Here is a 19,196-nt window from a genome sequence, read left to right on the forward strand (position 1 = left end):
GAGCAGTCGGCGACTTCTCCTTGGACAGGGAGAAGAGCTAGAGGGGAGCTTTGTCTTGGGGAGAAGGCTAAGACCTAAGGGAGATTTTTTTGGGAGAGCTTCCGAGAACTAGGAGGAAGAGTGCTTGGAGCTGGGGAGGTCTTTTTCCTCATTCCTTTCTTCTCCTCCATTTTCTTTCTTCTTCTCTCCACATTTGCTCCACTACTTTCTTGAGGGGAGTGTGAGGGAGCCCATGGAGGAGCTTCTTGGAGGAAAGCTTCACTCCTCCTTTGGAAAAGGAGAGCTTTTTCCTTCTTTGGAGATCTTGATTGTTGCAAAGTTGGAGCTTGGATCAGGCAAAGAAAACCCTTCTCCAACTGTCATGAAAGTATAACTCCTCTAAAACCTTGTTTACTTCTTCCTTGGCAAGCAACTTAGAACTTTATATTAGAGATTTGAGTCTAGCTTTTGTGTTAGAAGGAAACCGCTAGGTTAGGGAGCATTCTTTTGTGATCCCCTACGAATACATGAGATTTCCTTAAACCCTAGATCATAAACCCATTCAGTCAAGATTACGATAATCCCATGATTGTTTGGCAGCTTCACTCTTGATGAAGGGGTTGAAGCCACTTTTTGGACCTAGAGAATGAGGGATTTCTTTGACCTCTCAGTCCCTAGCTCGCAAAGACCATGTACACAAGAAACCACATTTCTGGAAGGTTTTATCTCATGAAAAAACATTTCATATATTTTGCTAAATAATTAGACATAGTTCCTTCGTTACATTGCGTAACGAACGGTAGCTACACGCTTCATCCCAACCCTAGGATCTATGTGAGATCGTTAGGAGCGGTTCGTATTGCCATCGAAATGCGCCCAAGTTCATTCTCATATTTTCATGTGATCATCTTTATTTCCATACGCATGACATTAATTAAAAATAAGCATAAAAATGATGAATTTTTTGCATGTCTTTTTTTATCGGCCATCATTCTTTGTTTGTTCACCATTGTCCTGCTTGACTGGCCGCCTACATCGTTCGGACTTTGTTAACCGTCCCTCATTAGATTGCTCGATCGGCCGCCCAATGTCAACCGGCTCGGCTACCTACTTTGGCCGGCTCGACCGACCGCCTAGTATTGTTCGGTCTGATCGACCATCCCTCCTTGGATGGCTCGATCGGTAGCCCGATGTCGGTCGGCTCTGTCGCCAACCTTTGGACCGATCACCCACCTTTGTTCAGTTTGATCGCTCGTTGCTTGTTGGATGACCTGATTGGTCGCCTGACATCAGTATGTCGCAATCCCACTTTTGCTTTCTCCTGTATTGCAAGAGCTTTGGTCAAAAGAAGAAAGAGCGGCAAGCAATATTGCGTGCGCCTGTGAGATGAAGGATGTATGAATTATGGGGAAGAATGAGGAGTTTCATATATGATTTTTGTCATTCCTCCTGAAGGAGTTAAACCTAGGTTTCTAATAAGGAGCTCCAATGAACAAAGAGGAATGTAGAGGCAGAAGTAGATAAGACTTAATTTATTTTAATTTTCTTTATTTTTTATTTAAATTTAATTAATTTAATTTTTTTAATTTAATTTTAACGATCAACATCCACGTCACTCTCGAATCAATCAAATGTGCTTTTTGCAACTTTGTGCAGAAAGTTTGGCATGAATAGAAATAAACACATGCAAAACCTAATATTATTATGCCGCCTAATATAATTGGGATAACGCTATAATGAAAATGACAATAGTGATAATGATAAACCACAGAAGAAAGGACATAAAAAGCACATACCTGTTGTTATAATACTCTCGCCAGGCGAAAGTATTGCTCCGGGAGGACGCATGAAGCAACTTTTTGGCGCAGTTGTTTGAAACTATTTCATTAAAAAGAAAAGTCAAAAACTTAACAAATCCACATAGTAAAAAATGTGTTCAATTAACAAACTACTAGCAATCAAAAAAAAAAAATAAAAGAAAGCAACTATTTTTTGCAGAAGCAACAGCAGGCCTTTATCCCACTAAGTGGAGTTGGCTACATGAATCTTTTTCTCCATTGTATATTGAGTGTAATAGTTTTATTTGATTCTAAAAAATTAAGATCGTTTTTTATACAACATGCCCAAGTCCTTTAGATTTACCTCTATCTTTCGTGCAGAAACAACAGAAGAAGAAATTAATGTTTTCATGCAAATCTCACCATGTGGCTTCATGTTCTTACTAGGGAATGTAGCTCCAGCGGCTTATTCTTATTGGAATTCCTATTCTACCAAGATTGAAAAAAATGCACTCACGGAAGGATATTCGAGATTGCATACAATCCTATTTCCAGGACTATAACTTTTACAACTCCTGAAGCTCATCCAAGAGTGTAGCTACTTGCTATTACCCAAATATAGTTTCTGATCAACCAATACTCTTATCTGAGATTGATGCTTATCGGGCATGGGAGTTGGCTATTGCTGATATATCCAATCAATTTCATGTTTCCTATCCATGTTACCTACCTAATGCAGGTGTCTATAAATAAAATTATTCTGAGATATATTAAAATAATGTTTGGCATGAATAAAATTCAATTTTGTATATGTGAAGTTTTCAATCTTTCAAGACTTTGGTCAGTGATAAAATTTTAAGAATTTAAGATTCCAAGCCACCGGATCACTTTTTTTCAAATCAACTAATGAGCCTACGACAACCTAAAATATAAGCCAAACTTAATGAATAATTTTTTACATTCAATAATTATAAGAATTAACTGCATTATCCATTAAAGATTATTAAACGAGATGATTTTATTGTGTATGGATATTTTGTTATTTCCAAAGATATTCTCGCTAGGCTTTTTCTGGCTACCTTGTTAGTGAAAAATTAATTCAGCTAAACAGATAATTAGAACATCAATAAAAACATAAAGTAAAAGAAATTGTGATTCATCTTCTCGTATAATAACTGCAAACTGTATATACACAAAGGTGTTCTGCTTACAATTATAAGGTGACACCCCAATCAATTCTCTCATGTCAACTAAAAGTGTAACAGAAAAGAACAACTCGATCAGATGTAATTTTCACTAACACTCATCTTGGCGTGCGCTCATCAGAATCAAGCAAGTAGAAAATTGATCTTACTAATCATCACAAGCAAACTCTTACATTTCAATTCTTCTAATATTAATTGATATTAAAGGAAGCATGCATAATCAATCCTCAAATAAAATAGAGTTTCTAAAAATATTTAAATATGATATCATACATATCCCAAAAATCTTTTATAATCACCCAAATTTTACATCCAAAAAATATACAAACGTCGAGTCACCTGACTAAAAGTCCATTTGCTCTTTATCTTTCTCTAAAAAGCAACAATAAAAATTTTGTTAAGCTGCACATTCGATGAGAAAAACAATATTAAATAAGATTCAAACAAGAAAGAAACGAGTAATGAGTATGTTGTATGGTGACTAACATGAGTAACAACAACAATAATAAATAAACATGCAATAATAATAAAAAATTATTGAAAATATAATTAAAAGCAATGTATGAAACAGTGGCTAAGAATAAAAAAAATTACCACAAGTAATCATGTCATTCACTATACTCTGCAATATCATATATATGATATATATTTAGCTTTTATTTTTATTCTTATTCTCAACTTTCTATGTTAGGAATACTAAAAAATATTTGCATAGGCTCTCACATACTTATTTCATTGGTGGTCATCCCATCAACCGTAATAACCATTGACAATAATTGTTCGTTCCAACATTGCACTTACCAATAAGTTCTCGATCAATTGATCTGCTACAATCTTAATATTGAGAAACAAAAATTTAATTATTTTCTTATGTAGGGCTCATCCCGTCAGACCATTATAATTCACTGCACAGGTTATCGGTGTATTCTCTCAATGATCATTATCTATTCTAATCATTTTCACATACATTTGTTTCTTCATATGGAAATACCTGCGCCGATCACTTTAATACTAAGCACAAAAAATAATATATGACAAATAATAATCAATATTTGCGATAGCTATTTCACCTCTATAAATATGTTATAAAGCTAAAAATAGCAGGTAATTGGTACAATGAATTGTACTCTATCAATTAAATCAAAGTATGCATAATATGTAAGAAATTTTACTTGCAAATGCATAATAAATAAATTTACTTATAATTAGTAATAAACTAAAATCATATTAAACTTATTCTTTATTTTAGTAATTACAATCTGAACTTAGTATGGCTTAATCGCACGATAAGACTCTCATTAAGGCTCACCTCGAGCTCCTCATATAAATCGCCTAAATCACAGTTTTCTCCAACTTAATTAAATTATTAAATTTGACTAAAATTTACACATTTGTAATCATAATTATAATTTTACCTCAAATTGAATTCCTCGTATTCAAACTTGTAAGGCAATCCGCCTAACCCGAACACACTTTATCAGAATTAAGACAATATTAAAAAACTTGTCATCAAAAGATTATCATTTTTTTCCTTAGAAAACATTCTAAACCTATAATTTTCCAATTAAATCGAATTGTTGAAAAAATAAATAGAAACTAAATTTTTACCCCAAAATCTAGCTTTTCTCTCCTTTTTTTTTGGAAACCTTCTTCCCTTCTCTACCTCTTTCTTTCTTCTTTCATCTATGTTTTTTTCTTTTTCCTTCTTTTTTTTTTTTTTTTTTTTTCGTTTTAACAACCCAATGCTTGCTCGTCCCTCTCTTCATGAAACAGAGAGATCATAAAAAAAAAGGGGGTAACAAAAGAATAATTGGGAATTAGTTTGGTTATTACTTATAAATTAAATCCCATTTAACTGATAATCATAGCAATCCAAAAGCATCAAACCGCCACGTGTTGATATAGGAGGATCTGCTACAATAAATGAATTACTACCATATTGTATTTCTGTTGACAATGATTCTGTTAACAAAAGAATAATAAGGAATTAGCTTGGTTATTACTTAAATATTTAATCCCATTTAACTGATAATCATAACCATCCAAAAGCACAAAGCCGCCACATGTTGATATAGGTGGATCTGCTACAATAAATGAATTGCTACCATATTCTATTTCTGTTAAGAATGATTTATTAGATTAATTAAGTTATTAAAATATCTAATGAACTATTCCATCAAATCTAATATATTACTCAATTTTATATAGTTCTAAATATCAATTTAACCAAAATAAAATATAGAATTTTAAGCAAATAATTCCAATAATTATCAAGGCATGCAAAAAAAGGGGTTTTTTTAAATAATTTTCAGCTTATTTGTTAGATCTTTCTGAGTATTAAATTTCATTTTCGATATTTTTTAACAATCAGTCGACCCGTATGGAAATCTCGGTCTCATTTCTTGTTCATTTTCTCAAGTTACTTTTTAGCTAATATGTGCTTTCATTTCTTTGAACATGAAATCTATCTACTTCAATTTCTTAATATCAAATTCCAAATTTTTTTAAGCTCTTCAATATATGTCAATTCTTTATGCACCTCAATAACTTTAAATTGGATCTTCTGATCTGAGCCAATATCCCACTTTCTCAGCATTGATATACGAAATAAGTTGTAATGTCAGATATATCAGCTAGTAGAGCTAGCCTATAAAAAGGCTTTATGAATATTCTTAATGATTTTAAATGGGCATGTATTTGGGACTCAACTTGCTTCCATAACTAAATTTGGTTGTATTTTTTCATAGACCTAACTTTCAAGAATATAAAATCACCAATATCAAAATCTACTGTTATGTATCTCAGGTCATGATACTTCTGCTGACAATCCTAAACTATTTTTAATCTATTCCTGATTAGCCTAATTTCATGTATAGCTTTATCAATTAGCTTTAGGCCCAACAATGATCTTACTCTTACACAAACATTATATTTTGATATTGGTGATTTTATATTCTTGAAAGCAAGTTTACAAACATTAGAACAATGATTTCAGTATTCTCTGTAAGCAAGTTTATAAGCAATATTTTCTTATATATTTTCTGTTATATTTCATATTTTATCGTCAAAAGTTCTAAGTGACCCCAAGACGGCGATCATTTATTTGTTTCTATTTGGTATCAGAGCCATGTTAGGCTAAAATCTTTTTTGTATCTCAGGAAAATCGAGTAGAAGTTTCTTAACTACAGTTGTAATAATCAATATAATCTGTGTAGGATCTTTCTTAGTTTTTGTTCATGAAATTTTGACATCCTGAGTTAAGAAGGTATGAATACTCCTTAACGTCCTTATCAGCTTATGCATACTTATTTCTGGGTTTATGATTTTTGAGGCCGAACACTGTCAGTTATTAATTTAAGATCTACAAATGAATATTAATCAGGACGTTGTGTTCTATTAATTCAGTCAGTAACTCTGAGTGCCACGACGAGACTCTGGAATGAGCACTGTGGAATTGTAGGGGTGAAAAGGAATTAATAGGGTAGCATTCAGGAACCTGATCATGTTTCGTTTCTGATCTTATTTTAATAATTTGATCTAGATATCTGCTATAAGAAATCATAATTTCAGGAATAAGAGTTATAGGACTAAGGGCAGGCGGATCTCATGAGCTAAAACCAATTAAGAAGCTGAAAAGAGAATTTTGATTATATATAACTAAGTTGTAAAACTTTGAAAGGGTAAACCTGAGGTACTTTCACTTTAACGCTTGTCTCTTTCTCCTGTTTTTATGAACGATTGGGTTCAATCTTCTGCATCATCTGATTACAAAGCTGCACTTACTGCAACTAACTCCCTTGAACCACCTGCTTTAGGTTTTGTTAATCCAGCTGAAGCACGTCAAAATACAAGTTCTGCTCTTAGTGCTTTAGTTAAACAAACCAACACCCTGATTCAACTGGTTCTAAAAGTGTCTGATAGAATAATTAGTCTTGAAGATCAAGTTAAAATCTTGCAAAACGTTCATAATAGTAACTAAACAGTTGATTCGTCCATCGAAACCTTGCAAAAACAAATTGAAGGCCTTTCTCTTACAGAAATTCCTAGAACTCCTAGGATATCCAAGCCAAAAGGTAAACTCTTTGCCTACAAAGATCCCAAATCCATTTTTATTTCTAAAAAATCTAAAAAGAGTCAATAGTATGGCCTCCTCATCCACAACTCAAACTGTTACGCTTACACCAGTCCTAAACCACAATTTTACCTCCTCTAACCCCATATCAAATCTAGATGATCAAATACATGATTATCGTATGTGATCCCGTGTTGCTTATGAAATACAAAGGAGACTACCCAAAAGGCGGTCAAAAGGCGGTCTCATCTAAAACGGTCTCATCTAAAAACACTTGAGAGCCGTCTAAATCCAGACCAACAATTGCAGATCTCGCAGCATAAACGCGCCAATCTAGTTCCTGCAGAAACCTTGTATCAAGATAGTTTAGCGGCATCCCAACGTAGAGTATACCAACACTATTCTGAAGAAAGAGTGTTGGCTACCGATAATGCTCAAGTAAACCTTCATTTCATTCGAAAACAGTCTTACCAAAGGCTAATTCAAGAAGGAATTCAACGCTGCATGCCTTACATAGAAGAGATGCAGGTACAACGACACTACTAGTCCTAAGAGATACGCGATGGATATCTGATGTATCAATCATCAGAACCATGGAGGTTGACCTCTCATGTGGAACCCAACTTGTGTACATTGCGCCTAATATCATGATGTCCATTCATGATTTTTACAATCATGTAGAGCTTGCGATACTCACGCATGGGTATCAGCACTGGCAGGCAGGAGAATCTAACATCCTGGTCACAAGAGCCTTAGTATCAAGGCTTACAAACACAAGCTATGCAAGATTCCGGTACAATGTCGCCGGAATAGCTTATTATTTAGCATCCAATGGAGTGCTAGCTTTACCAGGTACAAAGCATACAATTGATCAGCTTAAAGGCCTTGACTGGCATTTGAGGCCCGCGGAAAATCAAGGAATTCAAATTCCCAGATCCCTCTCGATGCGACAAAGTATAGATGACACTATACGTCTATCATTCTCTGAATATTCACACATTGCTCCACCAATTCCTCCGGAAGATCTCGACCCAGAGCAAACAATGTTCATGGCCTACTCCGACGGGCCAATTTTTGATGATTCTCCTTCCGAGGAAGATGAAGATGAGGATGACCCGTTCTCACTATTCTTATATTTTAATAAATACAACAATGACACTGAGTCATTGGCGAAAGTTGGTGGGAATGACAGCCTTGGTGAAGATAAGGATAATGCTGAGGACAATGTTATTTTAAATGCAGAATCTGATAATAGCTCCGTTGATGATGGCAACGAAGACTATAAAGGAAATGTTACAATTGAGTCTGGTTATAAACACCCTAACTTGAGAGGATATATTCCTCTAGAAGATTATCCTACTCCATCCCTTGCAATGTTCGAGCAAGAAAAGTATTATACAATGCTTGATTACCCTCCACCCAAACCAAAGCCAATTACCGAAACTCCACAAAAACTACCAGAACCAGAAATAGCCTACCCAAATATCGAGTCAACTTGCTGACCTCGAATACCCCAGGCTAAGAAAAATGGCTGACAAGGCTGATAAAGCCTACGCATCCATATCATCCTCCCCTTATCTCCTGCCAAATGAACCAGTAATGGATCCAGTTATGTACCCGCCAGCCACGTCGGGAAAGCAATATGAGTCATCAATTTCATCCTCCTACAACAACAACAGAGCTAAGGCATCTAATTTCAAAAGAACTTATCAGCAAAATATGTGGAACCTCTCATCAGCTAGAATCACACAAGGAGTCCTATTGGTGCTACCAGATAATTTCTCTTTATATGATGATGTTATATCCAGATGGGAATCAATTACATTAAATTTAGTCAATGAAAAACAATTTGCTGACAACAAGGCCAAGGTCCTGTATATTGAAAATCTTCTTGGAGAAACTGAGAAGAAAATATGGATTCAATAGAGAATGCCCTATGAGCAGGAGTATGAAGCGCTCATTGAAATGGCGGATCACCCACAGAATATCTTGTCTCAAATACGCCGAGTCATCCTGTTGGAAGACCCCTACCAAGGATCAACTGACGAACAGAATAGAGCATATCTTGATCTTGAAAGATTGGTGTGCCTCGAGATCAAAAATATGTTTGAGTATATGAATGATTACAAGACTCTTACTGCAAAATCAGGATGTATGTACATTGATAGCGAACTATCAGAGAAGTTCTTCAAGAAGATGCCCCCTGTCATTGGAGATGAAATCGAAAAAACATTCAAGAAAAAGCATCCCGGAAATACAATTGGAGTTATGCCCAGAATACGATTTACATATCTATACCTATCTAATTTGTGCAAACGAGCTGCCATCCAAAAAGGGATCAAAGACCTGTCAATCTGCAAGAAAATATCTATTCCAGAGTATTATAACAACCATAAACGATACGGCCTAAGGAAGGCTAAGAGTTATAGAGGCAATTCACACGACTCTCATGTCCGTGTGGTAAAGAATAAGAATAAGGCAAAGTCCACAAAATGCAGATGCTACATCTGTGGGGAAGAAGGACATTTTGTCAGAGAATGCAAAAGCAAGACTGGCAATATGGCTCGCGCGGCCATAGTAAACAATCTAGAATTGCCAGAAGGCTATGATGTGTTGTCCGTGAGATTTGATGATGATCCTTCAGATGCAATATGTTCTATATCAGAAGGCGAAGGAGACGTTAATACCGTATTACATATACGGTCAGCATTGGAGAATTGTCCAGTTGAGGAGACTGGATATATGCTAAAGAAGAAAGACCTAGGAGGGAGGTATAAAGTGAAGATCCCTGAAGATCAAGAGAAATGTGACCATCGGTGAGAATTTAATAAACTCATTATTGAACACCATTTCATATGCACATATTGTTCTATCATCACAAACATAAGTATGCGAATTCATTGCGTCTTATGCAAAATGACGGCGTGCCCACTATGTGCAAAATTCTACCTGGCCATAGAAATCAAGAAGGAATTGACTCTATTACAATTCCAATCAAAAGATTCCTTGATACAGGAGTTGATTAAGTACGTGGATCATCTCGTTGAAGAAAATAGAAGATTAAAAGAGAAGATACAAGCCGATATAGAGGTTCGCCTCAGCAATAACCTCCAAGAGTTGGCAATATATGACAAAGGAAAAGCTGTCATTGAAGAAGAATACTTAAATCAGTTCATCACTGAGGAAGGCAATGGATCAAAGATGATGTGCGAACTTGTAAAGGAACAAGCACAAAGGAGACCAAGGAAAATGTTAAATAGGTTATACAATGTTACAGTAACATTTGAAATTGCCGGAGTTGAACGATTCAAGTTAAGCGCAATTATTGACACCGGAGCCACAACATGTTGCGCCAACATCGGCAACATCCCAAAAGCTGTTATTGAGGAGTTAAATTATCAGGTGAAGTTTAGTGGAGTTAACTCCACTACTGAGTCAGGAAAGAAGTTAAAAGAAGGAAAGATGTATATAGGAGAACATAGCTTTAGAATTCCCTTAATATTCTGCATTGAGATAGACGTCGTAGATGGCATCCAAATACTAATCGGATGCAACTTCATCAGAAGCCTACATGGTGGCATGAGTGTAGAAGCGAATACGGTGACCTTCTACAAGGAAATTACCCATGTTCCAACAACTCTCGAGGTGGAAGTCGAGGCAAAGCAAATTCAAGAACTCGATATGGATTACGGGTTCTTCATGGAGTTACAACCACCAAAATACGGGTGGTCCTTCGCAGAAAATATGTTTACACGAAGATTTCCGCCACTACTGAGCAGATTAAGGAGTAGCGGGTATATCGATGAAAACCCATTACAGCACTGATCAAAAAATAAAGTCGTATGCAAAATTGACATAATCAATCTGGATGTCACCATACAAGATAAACCACTAAAGTATGTGACTCCTGCTATGCAGTCACAATTCGAGGACCATGTTAACGCACTTCTCAACTTGAAGGTCATCTGCCCAAGTACAAGTCGACACAGAACTACGACAATCATAATTCAGGGGTCACCATTGACCCAAAGACAAAGAAAGAAATCAGAGGAAAGGAGAGAATGGTTTTCAATTACCGATCTCTAAACGACAATACGCATAAGGATCAATACTCCCTCCCAGGAATCAATATGCTGATTAAAAAGATTGGAAATAGTAATGTCTACTCCAAGTTTGATTTAAAGAGCGGATTCCACCAAGAAGCAATACATCCGGATTTAGTCTAGTGGACTGCTTTTACAGTGTCGACTGGGCTGTATGAATGGCTCGTAATGTCATTTGGATTGAAAAACGCTCCAACGATATTTCAACGAAAAATGGATAATTGTTTCAAAAGCTGCATGGACTTTCTTGCAGTCTACATCGACGATATAATAATTTTCAGCAGAAATGAAGAGGAACATAGGACACATTTGGAAAAATTCCTCGGGATTGTAGAAAAGGAAGGATTGGTGCTCTTGCCTACCAAAATGAAGATTGCAGTAACATAAATAGAGTTTCTTAGTGCAGTAATAAAACAACGCAAGATAAAACTACAGCAGCATATCATCAGAAAGATCGCTGAATTTCCTAACGAAAGATTAAAGGAAAAACAGGACTTAAGATCATGGCTTGGGATTCTAAACTATGCACGAGGTTATATACCAAATTTGGAAATTTTACTAGGTTCATTGTATCAGAAGACATCTCCCCATGGAGATAAAAGAATGAAAGAACATGACTGGGCATTGGTCCAGAAAATCAAACTTGTCCAGAAACTCCCAAATCTAGAAATCCCACCGCCACACGCATATATCATTCTGGAGACTGATGGATGCATGGAAGGGTGGGGTGGCGTCTGCAAATAGAACTTGAAAAATGATTCAAAATCATCAGAAAGAGTTTGTGCCTACGCCAGCGGAAAATTCCCAATTATTAAATCTACCATAGATGCAGAAAACTTTGCATGTATGGAAACTTTGAATTCCTTAAAAATCCATTACTTGGACAAATCGGAAATTACTTTGAGGACCGATTGTCAAGCCATCATCTCCTTTTACCATAAATCAGCCCAAAATAAGTCATCAAGGGTGCGATAGCTATCATTCACCGACTTTATCAACGGCTTTGGATCACTGTCCATTTCGAGCACATCGACGGGAAAAATAACATTCTCGCCGATTCATTATCCAGGCTAATCTTTATTCTTGTTGCAGGAGATATTAGAATCAACTCTATATTTTCAGCGAAAGAATGGATTCTGGAAGACGCAATAAAGGAAAGGAGTTATATTCGGAAATTGCATCAGGAGCTGATTTTCAGTGGAGAATCAAAACAGACAAGGTCGCATTCGAAGAACGATGGCAGAGGTTCAGAAATGACCGCCCTTGTAATTCAGGACAAGTCAAGGACGCCAGCTACATACACTGGGAACTACTCTGGTTATGCTTTGACCACCTCATCAACCTTGACGCTAGAACAAGATTGCAAGGAGCAACAAGGACATATTTCAATAACATAATGATTTTAATGAGAAATGCATAAAAGCATTTGAATTACTGAAAGAAAAATTAATCACTGCACCTATAATACTCTCACCTGATTAGGAGAAACCATTTGAAATAATGTGCGATGCTAGTGATTAAGCTATTGAAGTAATTGTAGGGCAAAGGCACAATAAAGTTGTTAATCACTGCACCTATAATTTTGTAAGCTGGATTTTATTGGTCTACTCTTTTTAGAGATGTTAATGAATATATTAAAATATGTGATTGATGTCAACGAGTAGGAAATATTTCTAAAAGAAATGAAATGTTTCTAAATTACAAATTGGAAGTTGAAATTTTTGATGTGTAAGGATTAGATTTTATGGGACCATTTATGTCTTCATTTGGAAATTTATATATGTTACTTGTTGTTGATTATATGTTCAAATAGATTGAAGTTGTTGTTATACCTAAATGTGATGCTCGGAGTGTTTCTAAACTTTTAAATAAAAATATTTTTATAAGATATGAAATGCCCAGAGTAATTATTACCGATGGAGGATCTCATTTTAGAATTAAGAAAATCGAGAATTTGATAAAAAAAAATATGATATTATGCATAGATTCTCTACTATTTATCATCCTTAGACCTGCGGTCTAGTAGAAATATCAAATCGTGAAATAAAACAAAATTTAGAAAAGCTGTAAATCAGTCTTGTTAGATTAGGTACTGCATTATGGGCATACAGAACTACTTATAAGACCATTATACATAAATTTTCTATTGTTTATCATCCTCAGACCAGCGGTCTAGCAGAAATATCAAATCGTGAAAATAAAACGAATTTTAGAAAAAACTGTAAATCCTTATAAATTGTATTAGTCTTGTTAGATTAGGTACTGCATTATGGGCATACAGAACTACTTATAAGACTCCTATAGAAATGTCCCCATATAGACTTATTTTTGGAAAAACATGTCACTTACCAGTAGAATTGAAGCATAAAACATTTTGGGCTATTAAAAAAATTAATTTTGATTTAAAAGATGCTGGTGAGAAAATGTTTTGCAACTCAATGAACTTGAGGAGATTAGAAATGAAGCATATGATATGCAAAAAACTATAAAGAGATTGAAAATATGGCATGATCGAAAGATTGCTAAGAAGAAATTTGAACCTGAGCAAGAAGTTCTACTATATAATACAAGAGTGAGATTCTTTCCAGGAAAACTAAAATCCAGATGGTTATGATCATTTAAAGTGATTAAAGTTTATCATTATGAAACTATTGTTATTAAAGATCCTAACACTGGAAAGATATTTAAAGTTAATAGGCATCGTTTGAAACATTATTATGAAGGGCAAATACCTCAATTTAAAGAAGTTTTAATGTTAAGTCAACCCAACTAAACAAATGGTATGTCGGGCTGATGACGTTAAACCAAAACGACATTAAACCAAGCGCTTTATGCGAGGCAACTAATATATAAATCTATACATATCTATATATTATTATTTTGTTTAATAAGTGTATTTATATATTAGGAAATAATAATATTTTTAAGTCCTACACAATTTTACATATCATAAATTAAGACAAATATTGGTATTGGAGAAAAATTTAGAATTGAATTGAACAAAAAAATTAAAAAATGCGATTTTGGCCTCTGGCGCCCGCCTAATGGACCTTGGCGCCGACAACGCCATTAGGAGCGCCGACGGCGTCCCAAGCAGTTTTGAGCGTGCATAATGAATTCGGCGGACTTTGGCGGGATTTCGCTCCTAAATAACCGCCGCAAGATGTTTTTAAAGGCCTAAAAGCTACCTTGGACGTCAAGAAACTTCCTAATTTCGAATTTCATAGCTTCCAATTTCAGAAATACTTCAAGGTATGGAGTTTTTAATAGAAGTAAGTTTATCAGTTTTGACGCACAGAGATTATACAATAAAGTCATTCCAAAAAAGAGACTTATCAAGGAAAGATGCTTTGTCAATCATGGATTGAGTAATCCAATTTCACAGATTGAGAAAATCATTGTACGGAGGCGTTGGGAAGTTCTGTGCTACACTACCGCTGCAGTTGTTGTACCAGTGGTAAAGGAATTCTATGCTAACTTACATGAAATTACCCAAAGAGTCGTCTTCGTTTAAGGTAAGGCTGTACTATTTACTCTGGCGCGAATTAATGATTTGTATATGATAGAAGAAGTTCCAATCTGTCATTATACAAATTTTATCCCAACGAGAAATATGATACAAGATATATATAATTTTCAGACGGATGAAAATGATAATTGAGAAATCAGAGATGAGGGATACGTTAGTTTCTCTGATTCACTGTTTAATCCAATATCAAAATAATGGCATTTCTTCATATCTGCAAAATTACTCTCTACCATAAAGATTAGTAGAGTTACAAGATAAAGTGTCATTTTAAACTATTGCATTCAAATTGAAAAACTCACTGATGTGGGATCGATTATTTTCAAATCTGTTATGGGTATTATTATGAATGGACCAATATATGGAATGGGGCATCCTTCAACAATTTTTCTACTTTGCAATCAATCTCAAGGTTCATATGAAAGTTGGGAGAAAGTTTTATTGTCTTGGGAGCTCATGATTCCTACTGATGATAATTATATTGGAAATGGAAAATGAAGCATTGGATATCTTTTAGATCATTCATCACATGCTTCAACACCATTGATGCCACAAACAGTTGAAAGTTCAATAGCTTTGGAGAAAAAAATGAAGAAAATAGAAAGAGAACTTCAAAATATTACGAATGCAATAGAAAATCTTAACTACCTTTTTGATCACCTAGATTGGAGGATGAAAGAAACTTTGATCATGTTTTTGGAACAATTGAAGCAGAATTGGTGCAGATATTCAAGAAAAATAGATTGATCGATGAACGTTCGACTAATCAATTCTCGTACCGACCCTTCTACAATTTGTATGTCCATTACCAATCTATAGGAGAGATTAGAGGAGGAGAAAGTGTTGAAGATGAGGCAGAATAATTGAAGAAGTTGGACTCTACTATTTTAAAATACTTATGCTTTTAATGTCTTTTAATGTAATTGTGTGGATGTAATTGTGTGGATTTGATTTACTTTACATTGCCTTAGAACTCTATTGACTTTAATTGTGTGTATAGTTTTGTGTCAGCGTTATAGTGTTGTGGTTTTATTTTGACGATGAATTATAATTTAACTTGTTTTAAAAATGTGAAAGTGTAATTAGAAAAATGTATTTGTAAAAAGTGTATTTTCATATATAAAAGTTAGCTTGGAATTGTTTGTGAATTATTTAAGATGAAAATTAGTGTTCAAAAAGACTAAATGAACTTTGAAGTAAATTGAAAGAAAAATGAAATTTGTGAAAATAGAAAAATCAATTTTTGGCTACTGGCCGACAGCGCCCTCGACCCGAAAAATACCCAAACACCCTTAAAAATTCGTGATTTGTACAATAAAACGTCATTTTTGCCCTTTAAGTCACCTTCAACATCCGGTTTTTGCACCTAAGGCTTGCTATTGCTCGGATTTAAGGGATTTTAAGGCAAACGAAGTTCGGATTTCATCTTTTCTAGGTAAGAGCTACAATTTGAACTCAAAATTTTTTATTTTCACCAAAGATTTATCTTACATTGCCGATATCCGAAATTTTGAATTTTTTTGGAATATTTTGAGAAAATCCTTTGGTGAAGAACTCTTACTTAATAGATTTAAGTTTAAAACGTTCCAAATTGTGATTTTCGAAAATTTTGGAAATTTATTTGGATTTTATCAATTTTTTTTAGATTTACCAAGACACCAAGAATTAGCAAAGGAAAGAGAAATGTGGATTTTGATGATCAAAAGTTTGTCAATTATAAGGCCAACATTTGTTTCAATAGTCTACTTACAACTAAAAAAGTAATTTCGGATCGAGGATTTAAAAATCCGGGTGGAGTAGTTGAAAGAATAATCAATGCTCGGCAGTAGGAGAATTTTTGTTACTTTAGTGTCGAGGCTATCATTAGTGTAGTGATGGAGTTCTATGCCAATTTTAAGGAGACTTCTGAAGACTATGTTTGTTTGTGAGAAAATGACAGAGTTTATTCCAAGAAAAATTAATAAATTTTATCAATTAGAAGATGTGTATAGCTGCCAGTACAAATCATTTTCTGCTACGAATGAGACCTTGGATGAAGTTATTTCTTTTCTTACTGATGGAAGAGGAGCTTGGAAAGTGAAGAATGGAGTTAAGGTAAACTTTCCTCTTTCTATGTTAAATGTAGTATCTAAGGTCTGACACAACTTCATTTCTGGAAGAATGATATCAACAAATCATCATAGTGAGGTTACAAAGGATAGAGTCATCTTGAACTTCTATATCCAGCAGATGAGAATGATAGATGTTGACTTTGTCATTTATAGAAACACCCGATCTATTGCTTTTGGAGAGACTATTGGTGGTTTAGCACACCCTGCCCTGATCTTCACACTATATGAACAGACAGGAGTTGATTTTAGAGTGGATGAGAAGAGAATTGAACCTCTAAAACCTATTAGGTATGTCAATATAAAAAATTATAAATCTCATGTTGGATGGAGATCGGGAAATAAGGCCAGGGTATTCCTTCTACGTCAAGTACTACTTCTAGCACCCCTACTATCCAAGAACTTATGGAACAAATGATGATCCAACAAGGAGATATCTTGAGAATAGATAGTAGAATGGAAAATATGGAGGCTAGAAATGCACACAATGATGATTTGACAAGACAGAAATTCGATTATGATGCTACTTATGATGATGCAATGGTCAGATACATGAGGAGTGATCACTCAGTTCAGTTTCCTACTCACTCTGTTTTTACCCCATATCAACAGTAGAATTTAGATGTGGAAGAAGAAGATGATGATAATGATGATGATTGGTGATGCTTTAGTGAGATTTTTGTTTAGTTTATGTTTGGTTGTACTTTATTGTTGAGACAGTTTGGTTGTAGATTGTGACACTTTATTTTAAATGTTATGTCGTGTTGTAAACAATAGATTTGTGAAACTGTTTTTACATTGGGAATCATTTTAGTAATGTTGCTAGTTTTTATTACTTTGTTGGATGTATTTGTAGTTAACTCTTTCTCAGCAAATTTTTATATGTATTATGTGTTATTTAATGTTTTAAGTCTTGTAGTTTTTCATATTAGCACCTGCAATAATTCAGAGTTAAGTTTCAAATCATAACCTTTAGCAGATACGTCTTTTCTTTATGTCTTAATTGTTTTCTTTCACCATTTATTTTTCAATTATTTATGCAAAATCTTTTAAAAATGTAAGTTTGGAGGGAAGAAAAATTCATTTTTAAAGAAAAGACACTTAATTTTATTTGTCCTCAATTAGCTATATTTTAAAATTTAACATGACATTTGGTACTAGAGGGTAACTTTAGATGACTATATTTGTGTTTCTAAATATATATAATAAACTTAAGTAAAAATTTTCAAAAATAAAGGTTAATTTTAAAGATTAAGATATTTGGTATGATAGAATAAGGTTACGTTTTTCTATTTTAAGTAAAGGAATTTGTATTTTTTAAATATTAAAAACCTTAAAAATTTATGTAAGAAAAAAAGAATAAAACTTTATGAAAAATCTTTAAGGCTAATATAAATTTATAAGTGAAAGAATGTAAGAAGTTTTTAACTTTAAGAAGAGAATAGTGAAGTTCAAAATCATTAAAGATTATCCAGATATAGTAATATTCATATAAAAAAAAAGAAAGAAGAGAAAAAATATTGAAAATGATCCTGAAAAGAAAATAAAAGAAAAAGAAAAGAAAAAAAAAAGATGTGAGGAGAAGCTTGAGAAGATGCATAATTAAAATTGATTTCATTTGAATCAACTTAAAGAATGAGGCATGGCTACATTTTCTAAACTTGTATTTCAGTATTAGCATATTTACTAGTAAAGTTTCATGAATTTTTTTTTTTCAAATGGATATTCTAAGTGAATTTTATATGAATAATTTGTAATTTTCCTTAAAAAGCATAGAGAATCAGAAATCTTAGACTTTACTGCTAGATATTCTTATACCTTTAGTATTAAAGGGAGTTATTTTACATTTTTCTTAAGTTATGCTATTGTATTTAATAGACTAAAATATGGAAATCTAAAAGTTAAAATATTTGTCATGTAAAAGAGTTACTTGAGGACAAGTAACATTTAAGTTTTGGGGATTTTGATACACCAAAAATATGTGCATCTTTAGACTCATATTTTATACTCATTTTTTGTGATATTGCACTTTAATAAAAGGTATTTTTTATGTTTTATTGGAGGTTGTTAATTTTTAGGACTTGGAGCAAAAAGAAAGCAAAAAAATGAAATTTGGAGTCAAAATGAAGATTTTAAAAAATTGTTCAGCGCCGACGGCGCCGTTTGACAGAGAAGACGGATTTAATTAGATGGTCACTGGCGCCGACAGCGCCAGTGTCGGGGGCGGACCCGTTTCTAAAAAATTCGCCCATTTTTTTAAGAGTTTTTGGATGCACCTATTGGAGAACCGACCATAGGCTCTATTTAGAGTCGAAATTGATCAGATAGGCCCCCTTCGCACCTCTTCGCGCTCTTCCTTGCCACTTTACATTCTTCCACGCCATTCCACACCATTGATCATTCATTGATCATTCATTTTCTTTAT

At 34.1% G+C, this 19,196-nt stretch overlaps 1 protein-coding gene across 1 annotated transcript in view; it reads right to left on the reverse strand.

Moving 5' to 3' along the window:
- LOC110022252 (vesicle-associated protein 4-2-like) overlaps positions 1–19,196 on the reverse strand; it is a 42,239-nt gene that overhangs the window by 7,457 nt on the left and 15,586 nt on the right. The window contains exon 3 of the mRNA XM_020721096.1: positions 1,776–1,857. Within this exon, the coding sequence (XP_020576755.1) occupies positions 1,776–1,857 (82 nt within the window). The remainder of the gene's footprint in view (positions 1–1,775; positions 1,858–19,196) is intronic.

This window comes from Phalaenopsis equestris, unplaced genomic scaffold, assembly GCF_001263595.1.
Source record: "Phalaenopsis equestris unplaced genomic scaffold, ASM126359v1 Scaffold000179, whole genome shotgun sequence".
NCBI classification, from domain to species: domain Eukaryota; kingdom Viridiplantae; phylum Streptophyta; class Magnoliopsida; order Asparagales; family Orchidaceae; genus Phalaenopsis; species Phalaenopsis equestris.